The sequence below is a fragment of the Papio anubis genome, unplaced genomic scaffold, assembly GCF_008728515.1.
Source record: "Papio anubis isolate 15944 unplaced genomic scaffold, Panubis1.0 scaffold179, whole genome shotgun sequence".
Lineage (NCBI taxonomy): Eukaryota > Metazoa > Chordata > Mammalia > Primates > Cercopithecidae > Papio > Papio anubis.
Genome location: NW_022161789.1, coordinates 140,522 through 164,509, shown reverse-complemented (window position 1 = coordinate 164,509; position 23,988 = coordinate 140,522). Strand labels below are relative to the sequence as shown.

Below are 23,988 nucleotides of genomic sequence, written 5' to 3'. Positions count from 1 at the left end.
AACAGTCCTACCCATGGCTGGAATTGTTACTGCAAACGGATACAGAGCAAAATCTGCAAAGAGAAAGGTGCATGGAGCGAAGTGCAGGGAATCTGCACGAGCTTCCAAGAGTCCTCTCTCGGGGGTAACGTAGGACAGGATTAATTCCTCCAGCAGCAAACTGTTTCTACCAGGAAAGTTCAATAAAGCCAAGGAGCCCCAGGTTTTTATCGGGTTGATCACATAGGCACCCTCTACGTAGTACGCCACAAAATTCCAGACTCCCAGAAGGAAAGCCGGTGTTCAGTATAAGCCATATTGTTTGCACAAGCAGTTTAGGATCCATGAGCCAGTCTTAACATTGAGGAAAGAGTGGGAACCTCCTGAAACTCAAGTGTGTGTCAGACCTTCTATGGTACTCTTTTTTGCAGATCTCTCAATATAATATATTTCTAGGTGTATGAGGGGTAAAACTTCTTTCATTTGCCTTTACTTTCTCTTCTTCCCTTAAAAAGTGATGATCAGAGTCCGGTTTATAGGGTAATCACCAGGAAGCAATTGTAGGTATTTAGTGAACACTCACTAAGTGCCCAGCACTCTAGACAACAGCAGTAAAATAAGGAGACATGGCCCCTGCGCACAGGATTTTTATATATTAGCTTAACAGTGAATTTAAAATGCAAACAAAAGGCCGGGCGTGGTGGCTCAAGCCTGTAATCCCAGCACTTTGGGAGGCCGAGACGGGCGGATCACGAGGTCAGGAGATCGAGACCATCCTGGCTAACACGGTGAAACCCCATCTCTACTAAAAATTACAAAAAACTAGCCGGGCGAGGTGGCGGGTGCCTGTAGTCCCAGCTACTCGGGAGGCTGAGGCAGGAGAATGGCTTGAACCCGGGAGGCGGAGCTTGCAGTGAGCCGAGATCCGGCCACTGCACTCCAGCCTGGGTGACAGAGCAAGACTCCGTCTCAAAAAAAAAAAAAAAAAAAAAAAAAAAGCAAACAAAAGCAATGGCGATGGTTAGAAGGTGAGACATGGTTATTCACAGTTATCAGGTAAGATAACAGTTGGCCTTTGAATGGAATGTTTACCAAATGATTTTACGTCGGCCAAAGGCGAACATTAACCCACCCTGCGTTTGTCTCCCCTTGGCTGCCACCCACCCCAACCCAACTAAGCTATACCAACCCATTAGCTGTCACTTTGGGGTAAGTAAAGCAGTTCTGTCTTGAGCTCCATGTGAAAGAGTGAATAATCAAAGTTCCAGAAGGATCTCAGGCATCCTCAGGACGTGCAGACAGAAGCATAATTACAGTGAGCCTCCTCTGTTCCGTCTCCTTCCCAGTCTCCTCATGGGCAAAATGTTCTCTCACGTGGCTTTCACTGTGCCTTTCATTTCAAATCATTGAAGGTCATACCACCTTTAAAAGGTTAATCAGGGCCAGGTATGGCGGCTTACGCCTGTAATCCTAGCACTTTAGGAGGCCAAGGCAGGAGGCTGTCTTGAGCCCAGGAGTTTGAGACCAACCTGGGCAAAAAAACAAGACCCTGTCTCTAGGAAAAAAAAAAAAAAATTTAAAAATTAGCCAGATGCAATGGCATGTTCCTGTAGTTCTAGCTATTTGGGAGGCTGAGGCGGGAGGATTCCTTGAGCCCAGGTGTTCAAGGTTGCAGTGAGCTATGATCTCACTATTACACTTTAGACTGGGTGACCTTCTCTCAAAAAAAAAAAAACCGCCCGGGTAAGCACGGTGCCAAACGCATGAATAAACTTCTCACTGAGATAGAAGAGAACGCTGAAGTTATTCTAGGCATACCCGTGAGCTGCTGGACAGTTTATGGAATGAGGTGGCAGGCACTGTCCTGTCCTGCAGAAGGATGATGAAGGAGAATATAATGAAATGACTACGTAGAACAGTAAAAATACCAACTTACATAATCACATGTATTACAGAATGTTACATCTTCTTAGCAGATTGTGCCTTTTACTCTTTGAGCAAATCTGGCAAGAAATGTCTCTGGATACTAAATTTTTATAATCCAAAAAGCTTGAATCCTAAATTGGTGAGTATCAAGATGCTAGACCCTAAATCGGTTTCCTACAGTAACGTATAGCTATTGGCCCATCTGCTTTTTCATACTGTGTTATTGTTGAGAAGTCTGATGCCTCCCTAAAACTTATTCCCTTATTTATATCCTGCTTTCATTTTTATATTTCTGGAAACCTTGTAGGTGTATTTTTATTGTTGAAGAACTGAATATCATTAGGATATGAAATCTTTCTTTTTCTCATCATCATCAGCACTCAGCTTTTTGTTTCTGATAACTTCCTTTCCTTTGAATTCTGAACATTCTCTTCCCATTATTTCTGTAATTCTTTCTTTCTCTCCACTTTTTCTGTTCTTTCACTGCTTGGATTAAACTCACATATCTTAAATTGTCAGTTATTTTCCATATCTTTTTTCTGTTTGTCTGCTAGTAGATTTTGTCTGCATTATTCTTGTAGAGACTTAATTTTAATATTTGCCATGAGTAATTATAACTTGGCCCCTGTTGCATTTATAATTCAACAATCATACTGTTAATTCACAAGAATGCCTCTTTTTCCACTGATTTCCCCTTTATTGTTATACTTAGTTCCTGACTTCTTGTTGCAACTGCCTCTCAAATCTCTCTAAAAAAAAATTATAAATGTTCTTCTCTTTCCTCATTATCTGCTTTTCGTAGAATGTTTATCACTGTACTTCTTTTTCGTGATGTTGGATTTTCTCTTGATATTGGTTTACAAACCATTGCAAAATACCATCATAAAGTCTCACTTTAAAATAGCATGGTTTTGTCAGTTAGATCAGACTTAGACAATTAGAGGTTTTCTTACAAAACAAGAAGCTTAAGGAGGAAGGCCAAGGCTGGTATGGCTGCCCTGGCATGGATCTATCAATTTTTTCTTCTTTCCATTCTGCCCCCCTTAGTGTATGGACCAATTGTTAATACTTACAGGATGTCTGGACATCACAGGCACCATGTCAATGCTTCTGAAAGAAGCTGACTTCATCCACTTTCACAAGAAAACATTAGCTTTCCTGGACACTCCACCAAGTAGAATTGCATTCATATCTTACTGGATATAACCATCAGATGATCACACTCAGTCTTTTTAGTTAGAACATAGCATCTTGGAGCAAAATCATGATATTCATAAGTTAGGAAAGAAAAGAAAGTGGGTTTTGGCAGGAAGCTAGCAGAGTCTGCTTCTGAGACCAATTCTGTTACAGTACATGGCATTTATGAGGATCAATATAATTATGAATGAATTGGTAAGTGCTGTTATCAATGCCCAGGTAGTCATTAATTGTATATATCTCCAGGCAGCTGTACCTATATGTAAAAACTCAAGAGTAATGCATATGTGAATACGCAATCATATTTGGAAAGATATGCCTAGATAAACGTGGCTTTGATTTCTTCTGTTAGCCTCGTGATACCTGTGACAACCACACTAATCAGCTGGATGGCACCAAGGAAGAAAGAGAGCTTCCAACAGTTATCAAGGCAAGTGGTTCCATGGTAAGTTACAGTTGGGGGGATGGTGGTAGGCATGAAATAAGCCATTTCTTCAAGACGGTTGAGCAAAACTTGAAAAAAGTGCAATATAATTAAGATGGCTGGACAACCACAGATTTCAACATACTTATCTACCTTAGATAATTTTTAAGGAAAATATTCAGTGGTAAATGAGCTCAAGTTGAGTAGGTAAGCTCGTGAAAAGGTGCTTAGCATTATTAATGATTATGGAAATGCGAAGAAAGCCACAGTAAGATATTTCTAGATACCCTATGGAATGGCTAAACTTAAAAAGACTGACAATACCAAGCATTGCCAAAGATTCAGAGCAATTAGAACCTTCATATGTTGTTGTTAGGAATGTAAAATGTTTTATCCTCTTGGCAGCATCTTAAAATATTAAGGATATACCTACTATAAGACCCAACCGTTCTACTCGTAAGTAATATGCATACACACAAACACTTATCCACAATGTTTATAGCAGCTTTATTTGTAATAGCCCCAAACTGAAAATATCCAGATGGCCATTTGCAGGTAAATGGCTAAAAAAATTGTGGTATGTCCACAAAATGGAATATTACTCAGCAATAAAAAGCAACAAACTATTGATATGCACAACACAGGTGGATCTCAGAATAATTATACTGTGTGAAAGAAGCCAGACCCAAAAATATTTGATTCACACAAAATGATAGAAAATGTAAACTAACCTATAATGGGGGAAAGATGATCATTGATTGGCTCCTGGGGACAGGAGGGAGGGTGAGGAGGGGAGAGAACTAGAGATTCAAAGGAGGCATGAGTCCATTTTGGGGGGTGCTTGTTTTGTTCATTATCTTGACTGTGGTGATGGTTTCATAGGTCTATATAACTGTCAAAACTCATCAAATTGTATGTTATATATACTTTATGTACAGTTAATTGCATATATGATATATGTCAATAATCCTGATTTTAAAAGTCCATTGAATATCTTATAATCTCATTAATAGACAACATATTTATTTTTCAGTAAGCTACTTACAATAAATGGTCTATTTGTGTGTTACGTATGAATGACCCTTGACTCTAATCACACATGCTGCTAAACCCAAGCACTTACAAAATGTTTACAATCCAATCTACAGTAGTCAGAAACCTACCTTACAAATCAATTCCTATGTAGATAAAAGAAGACACCTTCCTTATGTACAGTAAACATAAATGAAATAATCTGTCAAAGTGTTAGTTTATTGAAAATGTAAAACAATCCTTTTAGTTTGTTTCCAGTGTCTTAAATGATAACCAAATAGCTGTACTTGCTATTGATTCATAATTTACTGTCAAATACAATCAGACCATTTGTTAAAAATCAGTTATATCTTTTTGCTTCATATAAAAGAAAATCTAAGGAACTTAATTTTAAGCAAGTAGAAGGGTTTTTTTAAATCACAAAACTAAGAAATTAATGGCGAATTAACCAAGGCTTGTACAACTGCAAAACAATGTAGTAGTAGCCTTAACACGGACTAACAACTTTTTCCTTTCGTGTTGCTGCCTTAGCACGTGAACTTAATCCTTATACTTACAGGATGCTTAGGAGGCTCTGATACCTTGTTGATACCCGTTAGTGTCCCAAACCAAACTGGGTCAGTTTGCCCATGCAAAATGGAAAGAACACTGAAGCACCAAGTTTTGCAGCAAGAAAGGTTTTTTCCAACTCAAATGGCAAGGAGATAGGAGGAAATGCTCAAACCTGTCTCACTGAGCCGGGGGTTGGAGCAAGTTTTATAGTTAGAGGGTAATGAGGGGTGATCTGATTGGATCTTGCAATAAGGTGATGCCAGGAGGCCTGCTCTGACTGAATCCTGCCATGGGGTGATGCCAGGGCTCAATCTGATTGGATCCTAGATCCTGCCATATGGTGTCTGCTTACTTCAGTCCCTGTTCCTCATTCTGAGCACTTAGGTTCCACCCATGGTTGCATGCTTGGTTCATCTGGTTATGCTCATGTTGTGTGACCTTCAACCTGGGGGTCCATGGTGTAAACCAAAAATAAAATTCTAAGGCCTCCAACTATCTGAATGGACCCCTTCTCTTCGCCAGGGTATTGCAGAGTTATCTGAAAATCTCATTCAGGCCACAGTGGAAGAGGGGGTTGGACATGCCTCATTATACCCTCTAGCGTTAGCATCAACACAGACCTGAAGTCTGATAAACATTTACTGTCTATTCTCTCTAAAGCCTGCTACTTGGAGGCTTCATCTGCATGATAGAACCTAGGTCTCCACAAACCCTATCATAACTCAGACATTCCTTTCTACTAATAACCAATTGCCAATCAATTTTTCTTTCTTTTTTGAGACAGAGTTTCACTCTTGTTGGCCAGGCTGGAGTGCAATGGCACGATCTTGGCTAACTGCAACCTCCGCCTCCCGGGTTCAAGCGATTGTCCCGCCTCAGCCTCCCAAGTAGCTGGGATTACAGGCATGCACCCCCATACCCAGCTAATTTTTTTTGTATTTTTAGAAGAGACAGGGTTTCACCATGTTGCTCAGGCTGGGCTCAAACTCCTGACCTCAGGTGATCCACCCTCCTCAGCCTCCCAAAGTCTTGGGATTACAGGCATGAGCCACTGCGCCCAGCCCATTCAGAAAATTTTTAAATCTACCCATGACCTGGAAGCCCCTGCTTCAAGTTGTTCCACCTTTCCAGATCAAACCAATGTGAATCTTACATGTACTGATTGATGTATTATGTCTCCCTAAAATGTATAAAAGCAAGCTGTACTCTGACCACTGTGGGCACATGTTGTCAGGACACCCTGAGATAGTGTCATGGGCACATCTTTAACCTTGACAAAATAAACTTTCTAAATTGACTGAGACCTGTCTCAGATATTTTGGGTTCACAATGGCAACTAAAAAACAACTCACCACTTAGTTACATAAAAGTCGAACCAGACTGGTCTCAGGGAGGGGTTATATTAGGAACATGTGACAACTGACTGTCCATTTTTAAAAGGAAACCTTCACTCTCCTGGAAAACTTGTACAGTAGAATTTCTCTCTGTCTCTTTTTTTTTTTTTTTTGACAAACTGTTACACCCTTAATGTGACTGTAAGTTTTTTCTATTCTTATTTTAGTTGCCTGGACCTCATTCCTTTATAAATAAACTTCTCTAGGTTTTTGTGTTTGTTCTCTCTGCAACTTTTTAAATTTTATAAATTTTGAATTTATTTTGAACTTATTGCTGGAATTCTGAACTTTCACAAAGATCTTCTTTTTATCTTTTTCATCCTGGTCAGCACATAGTGGGTCTTTTCTGTCTAAGAGTAATTTTCTTTCTTCAGTTGCTGGATATTTTCTTCTATTATGTCTTAGATTATTTTTCTCCCCACTCCCATCTTTCAAGAGCACATATTGGATGCTTTGCTTCAATTGAATTTGAATAGCTCCTAAATTTTATTGAAGGCAGGCCCCTCTGGAGCTGCCTCTGTGAAGACACTAGCTACAGCAAGGGAGGTGCAGCCAGGGTTGTGCCTTCTGTGGGGCCAGCAGGAGCCAGGAGCAGGTGGGAGCCCTGCCCCCTACTGAGTTGGCAGGGTGGGAGCCCTGTGCTCCCAGGCGCAGCCACAGTCGTCCACCTGCAGCACTGGACCCATGGTGGCCTGGGAAACCCCTCCTCCCACAGGCTTGGAAGTGCCTGCTCATGCTCCCTGGCCTCTCCCCGCTCCTTTCGCCCACTCCAGTGTGGAGCAAAGTTGTGGCACAGCCTGGGTGCTGTCGCAACCCCACAGGGTGTGCACATGCTCAGGTCAGTGCTTACACTCCAGCCCCCTGCTGCCTTGGCCCTCCTCTGAACTTTAGGCACCAACCAGCATGGGAGGGAGGCCAAGGTGGGTGCTGAGGGCAGCTCAGCACAGCTCTGCAGGTACCCCTCAGCAAGAACAGCCTAGGCACTGTGGATGGCATGTTGATGGTGGGAGGCAAACAGGTTGCTGGGCAGAAAGGGTCAGGTACCTGGTGAAAACCCACCTTCAAGCCAGGAACAGCCTGAAGCCAGGAGGATGGGCTGCCAGCTCTGAGTGAAGTCCGCTGACCTGACTGAGGACTTCATTGATGACCATTCAGCCACTTGGGTAGTGCTTTTTCCAAGCCCGCCCATGGCCACCCATGGACCAGTCAGCATGCACTTCCTCCCTTCTGAGCCCGTAAAAACCCCTGGACTCAGCCAGTCACACAGATGTCAGGGACTACAAGGGCTACCTGTTTCAGGTCTCTTCAGGATGACGTGTCTGCAGAAAGGAGCTACCCACTGGGGGTCTCCTGAGAGCTGTTCTGTCACTCAGTGAAGCTCCTGTCTTGCTCACCCTCCCGTTGTCCGTGTACCTCATTTTTCCTGGACCTGGGACTAGAACTTGGGACCCACCAAATGGTGAGACTGAAAGAGCTGTAACACAAACAGGTCTGAAACATGCTTCCCACTTGCCACATTGTGGGCAAACTAGAAGGAGAGAAGAGCTGTGGCCCTTTGGGGAGCCCAGACCTAGGGGCTCTCTGAGCCAGGGCTGTGACACCCTCTTTGGGGCTCTGCATTTCCTCGGATCTCCAAGCTTCTAGGCACCACCGCATTCCCTGGTGCCCACAGTGGAAGTCATCTGTGGTACACCTGGTCCAGCCATAGCCTTGTACAGAGCCAGTGCCTGTACTGGCACCTGGAGCTGCCTGCCCAGTGCAGCCGACGTGCCTGGCTCTATGCTGTGGCTGGACCCTGTGCTTGCTCACACACTACTTGCCACTCTGCACCTAGCTTGCCCTTGGCAGGCTTGGGATCTGGGCCAGTAGCACAAGCCAAGTGCAGCCTGCTGGGCCAAGTGGGTGGAATGAATCCAGTGGGCCCGAGCAAAACTCGGACAAAGGCTGCACCCGTCACAGAGGCTTCCGGCTAGAAAAGCGACACCCTGAGGATTCTGTGAAATTAGCTCATATTACTCTGTTTGCTCTGTTTTCTAGTTTTCTTCAACTTCATGCTCCAGATTTGAAAATTTTTTTTTGGTCATTATTGTATTTTTATTTAGCTTGTCTCACTCTTTGTGTTTGGCAAACAAATTATGTCCCAAAGCAATTTTTAATCTCTAATATACCCATTATTATAGCAATATCATCTCAGTTCAAAGCAGCAATGGCCCTTTTAAGTTTCTCAGAAGGTAAGAATTACATTATTTTTAGAAAATCAAATAATTTTTATGTTTTCTTAAATTGAAGTATAACTTACAAACTATAAGTGCATACATTTTAGATGTATAATTCAGTAATTTCAGTTGTGTTTTTGTTTTTTGTTTTTTAGAGACAGGGTCTCTGTTGTCCAGCCTGGAGAGCACTGGCACAATCATAGCTCACTGCAGCCTCAAACTCCTGGGCTCCAATGATCCTCCCTCCTCAGCCTCTCAAGTAGCTGGGACTACAGGTGTGCACCACCACACCCAGCTTCAGTTAATTTTCACAAATGTTATCACCCATGTAATTACAGTTAATCAAAATATAGGACATCTCCATTACCCAGAAATTTCTCCTGGGCCCTGTCAGTCAGCAGGCCCCCTGTCCTGGAGAAGCAAGCCCAGCTGTGATTTCTAACACCTTAGCTTGGTTTCTCGTTTCATATAAGTCTAATTATAGTATGTTCTTTTATGTCTGGCTTCTTTAATTTATAATAATTTTGATATTCATCCATTTGTTGCATGTTTTAGGAATTTAGTCCGTTACTAAATAATATTCCATTGTATAAATACACCACTATTGATGTTCACCTGATGATGGACATTTGGATTGTTTACAGTTTGGAGTTATTACAAATAATTCTGCCCAGAACATTTATGATACAAATGTAGAATAAAGGATATAAATTCTCATTTCCCTTAGGTAAAGATGCTACATAATTCAGATTGTCAGCAAACACAGCCGCATCTCTCCATCACCCACAGCTGTTAAACTTAGTAAAGAATAATTTAATAGGTAAATCTAAAATAACTAAATTCTATCATTACAAAAGATCTACAGGCAGAAACAACAACAGAAAATCATTTTCTATTGCATATCCTGTGTGGAGGATCTTGTCAACGAAAGCTAGGTCTTCATGGGTTCACACAGAAAAAATAACAGACTCCTGTATAAATATTTTTCCAGTATCAATATAGATATAAACGTTTAGTTTTTTCCAAGTTATTTTGGAAATGTAAACATCGCGTGTAGAGAACGCATTAGCTTTTGGAATATGTGGCAATCTGTGAGTGCACAGTGATGTGAGTACCATGTGGTCAGGGACCTGCGTGCCTCCCGCTGGGTGGCAGCGAGTGTTTTCAGGTTTTAGGTTGTGCCTCCAGTGGAGGGAGAGCTTCCGACCACGACTATCAATCCAAGGTGTTTCATCTTGTCCTCCTCCCCAGCCCCTCCCCCAGCCCCGTCTATCAGAATCTTTTACAGCAGGGGGTTGATAGGATTCACCCTACGCCTTCACGTAAGGACACAGTGTGTAAAAGGTATTCTCAAGGCAGAAGCTGTCGGCACATTGCAGGTAGAAGGAATTACAGCTCACTGGGCCTCTAAAGTTTTCTGCAGAGGCATAGAGCTGGACTTTATTGATTTTTCTGATTGATTTGTATAGGAAATTGTTGTATGTTTCCTTTGCAGTTGAGTAGATCTATTTTCCAGAAAGGCCAAAATTGTTGATTGTGTGTTTGTGTGAGTCAGGGGGGCTTAACTTTAACGTGTGTAAAGGGGATGGGCTGGTTAGTACGCAGGCTCCCCAGATGCAAAACCAAAGTAATGAGGGAGATAAAAGCTGATTTCATTTCTTGTTCTCCCCTCCATGTGTTTTTTTGTGGCATCCTGAGTTCCTTCCCCCTTAGACTTCTATACTCAAGCTAGGAATTCATCCATCCCTAAGGCAACAGTTTCATTTAATTTAGATCGCATCTTTTTGGTGTTTTTTCCTTGGGTTATATTTAGTTGCTGTCTACATATTTATGGCAAGAGAGGTCAGCCTGGCTCCTGTTTTTCTAAACATGTCTTAATTATTTGTCTGCGGCCATTTCTTACTCTTTGTTCATTCTACGTTATTTGTTTTTCTCTTCCCTTCCTAGACATTTTATCTTATGTTGCTCTTAGGAAGAGATTTTTAACTTACCAAACCAATCTCATTTGCTTTACACCTACATATTTCTCATTTGGCCTGCTGTGGAATTCTTGGCTGGTTTCCAGTGCTATTCAAAACCTTTTCTTTTAAAAAATATATGTTTTTCTGCCATTTGTAGTTATTTGGGTGGCAGGGGAGGTAGATTGTCAGTTTCACCATATTGACTTAAATTTCTTTTTTTTTTTTTTGAGACAGAGTTTTGTTCTTGTCGCCCATTGTGGAGCACAATGGCACAATCTTGGCTCACTGCAACCTCTGCCTCCCAGGTTCAAGCAATTCTCCTGCCTCAGCTTCCCAACAGGCATGCACCACCATGCCCGGCTCATTTTTGTATTTTTAGTAGAGATGGGGTTTCACCATGTTTTCCAGGCTGGTCTCAAACTCCTGACCTCAGGTGATCCTCCTGCCTCAGCCTCCCAAAGTGCTGGGATTACAGGCGTGAGCCACCATGCCCAGCCAACTTAAATTTCTTGTACTAGCTCTTGTTTCTTATTTGTTTCTTTAAAAAAGAAAAAAAAGATCTTTGTTCATTTTGTAAAGTAATGTATAATGTCTCTAGAAAATTGAGAAAATACAGTTAAGCAAAATGAAGAATGCCATTTAATCAAATGCATTAAATTTTGCAGTGAGTTTTGTTGCTGAAGAAAATAATATTCACGTCTTAATTTCAGTGGCACCATACTACACTACAACAAAAATCTCTTAGTTCCAGCTTTATTAAAAAACAAAAAACAAACAAACAAAAAAACCTTGATACTATGGCTACTAAATTCTATTCACTACAAAAAACAGTCATAGAATCTGCTAAAAAAGATTATGAGATTAGTCCAGTTAAGTTTGTGTTTGGATACATGTAATCAAAAAGTTGGAGTTATTTTGCTTCACATGGAGACCCTTCAGATGGGTCGCCCATGTCTGATAGGCCAGCTGCATGGACACAGCCAGGCTTGCTTTTCTGTCCCTGACTTCTTCCCGGTGCCCATTGTCCTCATTTGTACAAGATGCTTGGCAGCTCCAGGCTGTCATCTGTGGTCCTATCATGAGCATGTATCAGCTGAACCTATTTTTTTTCTTAGTAAATACACTTGGTAAAGTTTCACTTACACCTTGTTGGCCACGTGACCCCTCTTAACTGCAAATGAGACTGGAAATCAGGTTTTTTGATTCACCCCAATTCCCTGGAACAAAACCAAGATATTGTTAAGGCAAATAGAGTTTGTGGCAGGCACATCAGTGTCTGCCACAGAGGCCAGTGTCCTTAGAGGGCTAGGCACCTAGGTGGCTCATAGTAATGCTGCACTAGCAGTTGGATGCAATTGTCTATGCACAGGCAGTCATGATTGCATATATTGCCACACATATCTCAGTATGAACACAGAAGAGAATACACAAACACATTAGAAAGTATTTGCCCGAATAAGAATGGTACTTTTATTTCTCCATTTAGCCAGATGATGCTTCTCTCAACAGTACTACCCTGTCTGATGCGTCCCAGGATAAAGAAGGGAGTTTTGCAGTTCCCAGGAGTGACTCTGTGGTAAGTCATCCATGTCAGCACAGTTACATGTCAAGGTACAGTTGCAAGTCAGTGCAACTAATGTAGGAAGGTAAGAAGAAGCAATTCTTGAAAACATTAAAAAAATACTTGAACTAAGATCGCAAGGAAACCACAGCTGCTGGTAGAATTACTGACTTTGTAAAAATTAGGAAGAAAGAGGCTCAAAATGAAAGAGGACTCCATGAATTAATATATCACTGCAGTGAGAATTCAAAGTGTGTGTGTGTGTGTGTGTGTGTGTGTATGTGTGTATATATATATATATATATCTCAATTTGGAGAAATTTGTTAACTTTGGTCTTCTCGGCTGAGTTCACTTAGAAAAATCCCAGAGGTTTGATGATGTGGCTTAACTGCCATCTTAACCCAGAAGTTCCTTTTACCCACAGGATAAATTCAAAACTTTCATGTTGATATTGAAGACTCTCCACTATGCCTACATTTCCAGCCTTAATTCTCAGGACTCACTCATGCAAACTCTTTGCCTTCAGATGAATTCATTCACTTGGTCTTAAATAGCAGAACTTGTACTTTTGTTTTGTCAAAAATGTTTGTCATTCCCCCTCCCGTCACCCCCACTGCGAATCCCCAGTCAGTGTCTCTGAGCAGGTGCTCTGCAGGGAGGATATTATAGACCCTCCACAGAAGACAGAGACCCCATTAGATGAGGCAGTGGTTTTCCAGTGGCAGGTTGATGGAAGGCAGCAGTTAGCACAATAGCCACTCAGATGGAGGTGGCACGTTCAAAGGTTCTGCTGGGCCAGTTGTTTCTCAACCCCTGTCCATTTCGAGAAACAAGGAGCTGACGACATTTACATGCATGACACATTCCTAGGAAATCTCTGTTGTTTGGGGAGATAATGCTGTTAGCCCCATATAGATTTGCTTTGTTGTTGTGTTTTTAGATTTTTGTTTATGCTATTGTTTTGTTTTGTTGCACAGTGATCATGTAAGAGGAATAAAATAATGTGAGTGACTTTTATCTTTTACTAATAACTCTGTAGGTTATGGCATAAATAGGCTGAGAGATGCCCACAATATCTGACCCACTGGCTGTAAATCAGCTCTTTCCCATTCAAGACCCAGCATTGGGATGCAAATGAGTGAGAGTGTCTGTATTTTAGACATCACCTCAAATTCACCCCATTTATTAATGAAAACAAAGTCAGTCATTCACAAAGTCTGGTAACTGTTGGAATAAGGAGTGACCTGCGGTAGATCTTACACAGTTGTGCTGTTCCCTTGTGACTGGGGACTCGTGCTCTGAGGACTTGCCCAAGATCCTTTATCTTCCATCGCAATTTGTGGCACCCATGTGCCCAACAGGCACCCCTGCGTGGCAGCCTCAACTCTGCCTACCTCCTCCCCTCTTCATGCCCATCTCTGAGACCTGTGAATTTCATCATGTAAATGGTTGTAAAATCTTTCTGCTCCCCTCCTGTCTTATACAGCCTCTTAGTACAGAAACTCATCGTTATGCTCCGTACTGCTGAAGCAGCCTCCTGAGTGACCTCCAGACTTTAGCTTTATTCTCTTCAAATCCATCCTTCCTAGAGCCTCAAGTCATTGATCTAAAATACAAGTCTTGCTTACAGCCTGCGGTGGTTCTCCAACACTTTCTAGTTAACGTGGGAGCTCCTGACATGGTCGGACCCCTTGTCGGCCTCTGTAGTTGGCTTTAACACCCCCAGCATTTCGTACAAGCAGCAGCATAGGACTGCATGTGGTTCCACACACGCACCAGCAGAACTTGAAGGAGGACGATTGTGTGATTGAGTTGCCAAAGAAGAGGATGGTAGGCATGCCTTCCTTTCTAGGTGCTTCCATGGCCGCTCCATGGCCACAATTTTATTTCTGATAAGACTGTTGGTCATATTTTTCTATTTCTTTATTCTTAGCTGCGAACTTCTTCGCATCATTGGTTCATTCAGTCATTCACTCAGCAAATTCTTATTGAGCGCATATGGTCTACAAATAGGCTTCTTGCCAGTTTGAGGGTATAAGAGAAAGAAAACGGTCTTTTGTGGCAGTTATAGAGCTGTCCAGATAAGTTAATCACCCAGATTTTGTTTTTATTTTCATTTTGTTTTTTTCTGAAGGTAGATTGAATGCCAGTAATGATATAAATAAAAGTTTCAGCAGTATTGGATCTAAAAAATACCTCACTGGCACTGGCCTTCAACTTACCTTGGATTATTTGTTACTCAGAGTATCTTTTAGAAAAGTTAAACAAAATGGTTATTTGCTGGAGTGGCTCACAGATGCCGAGTTAATGCTTTGGTAACTACATTTAGGGTCCTGTGCTTCTTGGTTATAAGGAACCACAGGGATCCCAGTTTGGTTTCCGAGTCTTCCAGAAGGAGGGATATCCAGTCATCAAATGAAGCAGGGGCCAGGGCTTCAGGGGTCCTGTCTGTGACACCTGTAAAGATAAACTTCTCCTGCCAGGCTAAATTCCTGGGGCCAATTTACTGTCATCCCCAAGACTTCAGGGGGCCCCAGCAACTTGCCCTACTGGAATTTACGTTGTAAAATGGTATGAAGAAGGGAACCTAAATTATCTTTTCCATAAGATAGCCATGACCTAACCCGTATCTTTCCCCTAGTCTTTCATCTTTTCTGCACGTTTGAAATGCCAACTTTATGAGAAGTAAAACCGCCAGGTTTGCAGATGTCTGTCTCTATGGTTTGTTTTTGAAATCTGTTAGAGTAGGTTCCCCCTCATCAAAGTCTGCATTAGAATTTCCTTTGGCCCTTCTTAGAAATTTTTTCTTCCAGATAAACATAGAAAAAGGCTAGGACTACCCCATAAAAAATCTTGTTGTGACTTTATTAAGAATTTCATTGAATTTAAAGATTATTGTTGGAGAGAGAATTCACATCTCAAAATATTGAGTCTTCCCATTGAGGAATAATAATTGTGTTTTTCCATTTATTTATGCCTTCTATCCTTCAGTGAGGTTTCATAATTTATTCCTTTAAATCTTACACACATTTTCACACATGCTAGTTTGCACTGGTATTTAAATCGTAAGATTTTTAATGATATTTTCTAGCTTGTTTTGCAGATATATAAGGAAAGTAGGTTGTTTTGTTTCTTATAACAGTGTCTCCTTTAGCTTCCTTCCTGAAACTTTTCTACTGCTAAAAATTTTTCATTTAATTTTATGACTTTTCTCAGAACTCATCTGCATATACTGAAAATTTTATTGACTCAATATGTAAAATAATTACTCATCTCATTTTTTTCCCTTAGAGGACTGACCACAATCACTTATAACGTTGATTAATAATTATGAGGATCATTTGATAAGTTCTGGATTTTTCTTATGAATTCTTCTAATGTTTCATCATTAAGGAGAGTATTTATTCTAGGGTTCTGAGCCTTATAAATATTTTAATCAGGAATGGAGTTTGAATTATATCAAATGATTTTCCAATATCTGTTAAAATGAATGTATTGTTTTCCTTCTTTAATCAATTAATTTAGGAAATTACATTGATAGGTTTTTCTTATATTGAACTGTAATTGTATTTCATTTCTTAGATGAACCCAATTTATTGTGTTATGTTATTCTTTTTTTTTTTTTTTAGACGGAGTCTCACTCTGTCACCCAGGCTGGAGTACAGTGGCACAATCTCAGCTCACTGCAAGCTCCGTCTCCCGGGTTCACGCCATTCTTCTGCCTCAGCTTCCTGAGTAGCTGTGACTACAGGCGCCTGCCACCACACCCAGCTAATTTTTTTTTGTATTTTTAGTAGAGATGAGGTTTCACCATGTTAGCCAGGATGGTCTCGATCTCCTGACCTCGTGATCTGTCCGCCTCGGCCTCCCAAAGTGCTGGGATTACAGGCGTGAGCCGTCGCGCCTGTAGAATTTGATTCACTACTATTTTAGTATTTTAACCTCCGTTCTAGTAAATGGGATTAGTGTATACATACAGTTTATTAAAATTTGTTTACAGGGTTATTCTAATCTTTGTACAAATATGTTGAAAACCCTGGGTTCTTTTCAGTACCTTGGAGTCATTTACTGAACTATGATATAAACATATATAATCTACACATATTTATAATTTATATATATTTCTGATATATTTAATAATTTGTTTATGAAATCTCCAAAGCCTGGTATCATTGTAGGCATAAAGCTTTGTTTAATTTTTTTTTTTTTTGATGGAGTTTTGCTCTTGTCACCCAGGCTGGAGTGCAATGGCACGATCTCGGCACACTGCAACCTCCGCCTCCTGGGTTCAAGCGATTGTCCTTCCTCAGCCTCCTGAGCAGCTGGGATTACAGGTGCCCGCCACCACGACCGGCTAATTTTTTTGTATTTTTAGTAGAGACAGGGTTTCACCATGTTTGTCAGACTGGTCTTGAACTCCTGACCTCAGGTGATCCACCCGCCTCGGCCTCCCAAAGTGCTAGGATTACAGGCGTGAGCTGCTGCGTCCGGCTTGTTTATTTTTATTTTATTTTATTTTATCTTTTTGAGACGGAGTCTTGCTCTATCACTTAGTCTGGAGTGCAGTGGTGCGATCTTGGCTCACTGCAACCTCTGCCTCCCAGATTCAAGCCATTCTCCTGCCTTGGCCTCCCAAGTAGGTGGGACTACAGGCGCATGCCACCATGCATGGCTAATTTTTGTATTTTTAGTAGAGACTGGGTTTCATCATATTAGCCAGGCTGGTCTCAAACTCCTGACCTCGTTATCCACCTGCCTTGGCCTCCCAAAGTGCTGGAATTACAGGTGTGAGCCACCACACTGGGCCTGTTTAATTTTTTAATGGATGTAATTTAAGGGTTAGATTATTTTCTATCCCAATTTGTATGAATTTTGGTAATGTATATTTGCTTTAGCAAGATATACAATTTATTTCGAATTTCAAGGTATGTTATAAATTTATTGTGTGTGTGTGTATACACACACATATACGTGCACACACATATACAAATGTTTATTTACATTATAATTTTAAAATTATCTGTGATGGTAAATATTATTCATTTTTGTTTCTAAAATGTGTGTTTTATGTCTTAATCAGACTGTAAATAGTTGCCCATATCAGCAATATATTTTAAATTAATAAATGTTATTGTTTCTTATTTATTTATTTTTGAGAGAAAGTCTTGCACTATTACCTAGGCTGGAGTGCAGTGGCGTGATCATGGCTCACTGCAGCCTTGAACAACTGGGTTCAAGCTGTCTGCCTACTTCCGCTTCCCCAGTAACTGGGATTACAGGTGTGCACCACCATGCCCAGCTAAATTTTTTTTTTTTTTAGGTAGAGATGAGGTCTTGCTATATTGCCCAGGCAGAACTTTATTTTTTAGAGCAGTTTAGGTTCAAAGCAAAATTGAGTAGAAAAGTACAGCGATTTCCCCTATCTCACCATTCCTATGTATGCCTAATCTTTCCAGCAGCAATATTTTTAAAGAAATAACTAGCTTTATTTAATTGTGCCTATTTTTTCCTATTGCAGTAATTTATTTAAACCTTATTTTTTTTTTACATTCTGTCTTGGCTCTACTTGGGTAATTTTTTCTCATCTCTTAGAGTATGAAGATATTTCACTTAATTTTAGTCATTTGCATTAAAGTTAAGAATCTCTGAATAATACTTTGGCTATTCTCATGGATGTCTGGTATTTAATATTCTCATTGTCTTGATATTTAGGTAATAATTTCAGATGTGAATTATATTTTAATTCAAGACATCATCAGAATACCTTTAAATTCATGTTGAATAGATTTTGCAAGTGTTTAAAATGTATTGCGTATTTGTCAGTGAATGTGGCTTCCTTAAGTTGGTCTCTGGGGAATTTGACAGTGTTTGCTAGTTGTGGATTTGTCCATTCTGATCTTGGTTGCAGAACAAGAAGATGAGGAGCCTTACTGTCTTTACTGAATCAAGCACAGGTGGCTTTAGTACATGGCGTCATATAGCACAGAAACTCAAATCATGAGCAAAAAGCAAACCGCCAGTCAGAGATACCAGAAACATATTTTGAGTCAATGAAATGTTAAGTAGTGAACAGAGCATTGAAAATGTTTTGTATAATCTTTATTGAATATGGAGGACATACCAGATAATGTTAGTCAAAGTCTAGTTATAAGAGAAAACTATAGCAAATAGTACCAGGCTCCTACAATTTAAAATTAAACATAATAACCCCTCATACTCTACTTTCCAATCCTAGCTTGGTGTAACTAGGGCAGCAGAGCAACTTTCAGCAGAGGGAAAGCACCCATTGTGATTCTGTCACTTTCCTTAGCAGTGAAAGCCCTGGCGAGAAACACATGTGGTTGAGCACATTAGGGAAACAGTGAGCTCAGTTATGAACAAGCTGGGAAGGTTGCTTTAAATGGGGGTGGTCTTTATATTTAAAATACATTAAAATCACTAGTACAAATAAAAAAACAATGCTAGTTGTAATATGATCCTTAATGAGGAACGGATGTTTTAAAATAGTGTATGTCAAACATCTAGCCTTCCTGCTCAATCTACATCCCAACTCAGGTACCATTTACTGGCTGCCACTGTTCCTTCATCTCCACCATGAATCATTCTCCCGCTGTAACACAAGAATGCACATGTGTTTGTCTTGCTCTGTTTTGTTTCTAACCCTGAGGATTCTAAGTCTCAACTCCTTGACCTGACTTTCAAAACCTTCCAGAATTTGCACTGACTCTTCTGATTAATTTATTTCTTGTGTTTTTCTAATACCATGACTCGACTCCCGGTACCCCAGTCTCTTCATGATCCCCGGTGCTGAAATGCTTCAGATATTTCCATGCCTGAAATTTCTGCTTCCATCTCCGTCTGGCCTGAATGCTTCTGCCTGTCTCCTCTGCCTTTGGAAGTCCTTTTCATTATTCCTTAAGTTCCAGCTCAAGTCCAACCACCTCATCAGTGGAAACCTTCTGGGCAGCACCTCTTCCCTCTCAGTCGCTCTCCAATAACATTTGCAGCTGGGATTACAGAAATTAGTTCTTAACAGTGGCTTGATTGTCTTTTCCTAATGCTTTGTAAGTGTTACTCTGTTCTTCTCATTGTAAGTAGCTCAAGAGCAGGGATTATGACTCAAATTTCTGCCTCCCTCAAGAAAGTCCCACAATGATTTACATTACAAAGAGCAGGCACTCATTCAGTACAATTAACTGGCTAGGGGCCAGTTAAACCGTCAGAGAAAATTAAGAAAATGACATTCAGTAGGTTTAAGTATCCCAAACCATCCGTTTCAAGGCCTAAATAAATAAAAAAGTCTTATCAATTTTCAAAAGAGTCTTCTCGCCCATAGGTAAGTTATTTCAAAGTCTGACAAAGCATTTCTTTGTTGGAAAACTTAAGGAAAGAGAAAAGTTGTCCGCATCTCTTTAAGGATTTGAGTGTGTGGGTAATCTTTATTCCGTGGTGTTACTTGTAGGGCCACCAAAGATCTGCCAGACAATGAACCTGCATGACCCTAGACCTTTTTACAGTTTGTCATTCTTCCACCAATTATAGGAATTGGGCATCTATGTTTCAATAATTGGGCACCTATTCATATGCCATTTACACAATTATAATTGTATCAACTTTTTTGAAATAAAATAGGAATAAAAGGAGATCATGAGACTCAGAATTCAAGACTCCTTTGTGCAACTTGTAGTATCTGATAAAAGACCTTTCATGAAGCAGGTGTTCAATTATTGCTAAATAAATACAAGAATAAAAAAAAATCAGGCTCTAGGGGAAAACATTTTATGTGTGAATAGCATATAAAATATTCTTGATGGAGTAGCAGATTTCACTATCACATATTCACAGATAACTCCCATATTAAAATTTATAAGATTTACATGTAAATTGTTTTGATAGGATTTGTGTGTAAATTTTTACTGATACCCATCCAGACATAGGCAGTAGCTTGCTTCACAGGCCTTTACAAGGATAGATACTCAACTTGTGATCATCCTGCAGAGGAGTTCAGTGCTCTGGCAGGATTTCAATTTAAAAAGTACAAAATTAATTAAGAGGGGAAATTGAATTAGAAAAGATACCTAATATTTTGTTAGTTACTATCACTCTGTATTTTGCTGCGAGGGAATTAATATGTTAATATTATATTAACATAATATAATTAATATAAGTAAGACAAAAATGCATGAAGATTCATTAACAAATGATATTATAATTATCAAATTATGTGACATCAGGCATCATAATTTCTACATCTTAGCGAGGGTATAAGCAGCAATATCAAATTATGTGACATCAGGCCTCATAATTTCTACATCTTAGCAAAGGTATAAGCAGCAAATATTTAAGAGCTAGGAAAGCCCAGTTATATGAACCTTACATTGTTCCCTTTTGTGAAACCTGTGTAAGCTCACCATCCAAACTGAATGCAGAAACAGGAAATCAGATGCAGCCCCTTCATGAAACCAAGAATGGCTTTTTTGTGTGAAAATAACTGTTGTATACTGCAGAACATAAGTTAGGCTGAAATGTGGGGTGGACGGTATTTATGGTACAATGTTTTGTATTCATCTTCCTTTGCTTGGCAGGCTATACTTGAGACCATTCCAGATCTCCCAGTTCATTCCAATGGATCACCGGAGCCGGGACAGCCAGTGCAGAACGCAGTCAGTGGTGAGTGGCGTGCCTCCCATTGAACTTCAGCTGTGTCTTCTCGCTTTTGTCCTGGCACTCAGTACAGTTAGCAGTGAATTTCTAAAAGCAAAGTGTAAGTGTGCTTTTCTCCCTGTTGTGATTCTGTCACTTCTAGCACTCACTCCTCCCACCCAACTCCAAACACCCCATTGTGTCACACAAGACAAAATTAACTGAGCCAGATTGGAAGCAGAATCTTTTCCTCCTTCACGACCACCTCATCATGTAGAAACTCCTCCTGTGGGTAGTGTGTTTGCTTTAAAGGCTCTTTCCCGAGTGATGTGGTCTGCTCCACCGTTTCAGGCAGGCCAGGAAGTAGGCCTCTTCTGAGGATCTCTACTTTCTGCTCAGGCATACGCAGCACCAGAGCAGCCTGCCCTGACAGGGCTGCTGGGGACGCTTTTATCTGGACCTCTTCCACTTGAGAGGCGGGCTCCCTAGATGGGCTCCGTATGGAATCTCAGATCCTCCTTGTAGGAAATAAGCCCATTGATTTCTCAGTTTTTCCCAAAATATGTGCATTCTTTTTGTAAATAATGGAGCCTGTACTTCTTTCAACATTGGCTTCAAAAATCAAAGATGTTGAGGTGATGAGAATGTTCTAAAATTGATCATGGTGATGGTCGTACCACTCTGTGAATATGCTAAAAACCATTGGCAGGTATACTTTAAATGGGCGAATTGAATGGCATGTGAATGGCATCTCAATAAGGCTGATAAGAAAAAATAAAAAAAGAAGGGACTTGCCAGACATTCGTATTCTACATCATTCTGTTTGTTGCCATACTGTGACTTAGTTGAAATCATGCCACTAAAAACTAGCCGTCTGCGTGGAGTGGTCCTTGGTTTGGAGCATTGGCCTGTTTAATTGCTGCTCTCCAAAGAGTCTCTTCATAGATGTAGGTAGTTATTAGAGTTCTATTTGTTTATCTTCCTCTGTTTTGAATGCAAGCCCCTGTATAACAAGAGAACATCATAGCTCTCCCTTTGCCATTTTCTTTATTTTATTTTATTTTATTTTATTGTATTTTTTTGAAACAAGAGTTTCGCTCTTGTCACTCAGGCGGCTGGAGTGCAGTGGTGTAATCTCAGCCCACTGTAGCCTCTGCCTGCCGAGTTCAAGTGATTCTCCTGCCTCAGCCTCTCGAGTAACTGGAATTACAGGTGCCTACCACCATGCCTAGCTAATTTTTGTAATTTTAGTAGAGACAGGGTTTCTCCATGTTGGCCAGGCTGTTCTCAAATTCCTGACCTCAGGTGATCTGCCCACCTCGGCCTCCCAAGGTGCTGGGATTGTAGGCGTGAGTCAGCGTGCCTGGCGTCCCTTTGCTGTTTTCTAAGTTCTCGCTGCGCTCATTTATTATTGTGTTTTTAATTAGCATCTGAAAAAAACTATTCAGAATTTTTATATCTGTTGACTTACAAATTTCTCCACCTAATTTTAATGTAAAATTAACTAAGTTTTTTAAAATTCTGCCTTTTGTTCCTTTTGTTTTACTTGGTAGTCCCCTAGTCAGTGCCTACAGGAGAGGGCAAAAGAGAATGAGTTCTTTTTATAATAAAATAATTATTCACTTTGCATGTGAACAGTTTTGCCAGGCAGTGAAACCAGATGACAAGCTGAAATCTGAATCAGAAATCAGGTTAGGATTGCCCAAATGATTTATGGATTCACTTGTTTTTGCTCAATGAATCTTTTGTCTTAATTTTCTAATTAGCTTGAGAAAAACGTTTTTAAGGGGTACTACTTATCACCCATTCAGCTTTTTCTCAATGTATGTCATACAAGATCAGTTAACCAATATTAAATAACAAATTCCGATTAATTCACCCAAACAGATTTAGCCATGAAATACAAATGGAATTTGAACAAACCTTAGGAGGCAGATATTCCACAGGTGAGAAGAGAAACAAGAGGAGTCAAAGTAGAGAGGAATTCTAGCAGATTCCACCCTTTCTTCCTCTGCTTTAAGCTTCTGCTTACCCATAACAGTGACACTGGGTCTAGATGAGCTTAATTTTAATATCATAAGAATATATATAAATACCCTATTTTGGACTTTCTTTTAATAATCTTCAGCAACTTTCATGAGACATGCAAATCTAAAATTTAAAACACTCAGATTAAATTGTTTGGGCAATGATGATAAAAGTATGTCCATGTGGAGGTCTGTGATGCGACATTATTGTTTAACTGAATTCCTCGGGGTGAGTCTGCTGCTTTTCCTTGCATATAAACACTATAACGTGCTTGTGGATTCACTTGTAAATATTTTGAATTTATTTTATAGCAAATAGTATTGATTGATTAAATGGCATATTAAATCGTCTATATTCTTTGTTTTAGATGATGATTATCTAGAAAAGAACATTCCACCAGAGGCTGAAGAGCTGTCATTTGAAGTGTCTTATTCAGAAATGGTTACAGAGGCTCTAAAAAGAAATAAACTTAAGAAATCAGACATTAAGAAAGAAGACTATGTTTTAACTGTAAGCAAAACCTTTCATGATTATTCCAGGAACTTCCTGTGACTTCACAGGACAAAACTAAGATTTCTTTTTTTAAATATCTCTGTGTGTGCACAAGGGGTTTTGGGAGGCCAGGCCTCACACTGTTCATAGTACCATTTCGGGTGTTATTTGGGCACCACTGGTTGTGTAGTGCACAGCCTGCCTGGCTGTACCTGGCATTCCTGTGTTGAGGAAAGTTGTGAGACCGTAGGCGTGAATACTATTTTACAAATGAAATAGGATTCTACCTGGCTTGTGAGCTTTCTTGCACTTTACATTCTTACTTTACTTATACATCAATGCAGACCCTACCTTTACACACTTGTGCCTCAGTAAGCCACGTATCAGAAGAGGGGACTGCAAAAAGTCACAGTCATAAGAGGAAGTGAGAGCTCACGGAACAGGCAGTAAAAACACATCAAAACCAATTCAAGAACTTCTGTTGTTACACGATGGGCAAAGAGAGCTATATACTTTGTTACCCCAAAGTCTAATTATTTAAATCCAGAATGTTATATCCAGGACACCTCATAGAGAACTATG

The 23,988-nt window shown here is 40.2% G+C and overlaps 1 protein-coding gene across 6 annotated transcripts in view; it reads left to right on the top strand.

The window, feature by feature from the left end:
• The first annotated feature begins 1,636 nt into the window (after window positions 1–1,636).
• The window catches only part of LOC116272741 (rho GTPase-activating protein 28-like), a 62,096-nt gene continuing 39,744 nt past the window's right edge, over window positions 1,637–23,988 (top strand). The window contains exons 1-4 of one of the 6 annotated variants that reach the window (XM_031661511.1): window positions 1,637–3,547; window positions 12,191–12,257; window positions 20,826–20,913; window positions 23,282–23,424. In XM_031661511.1, the coding sequence (XP_031517371.1) occupies window positions 3,492–3,547; window positions 12,191–12,257; window positions 20,826–20,913; window positions 23,282–23,424 (354 nt within the window). In that variant the 5' untranslated portion in view covers window positions 1,637–3,491. The other 5 variants (XM_031661512.1, XM_031661513.1, XM_031661514.1 and 2 more) reach the window with 5 other exon arrangements.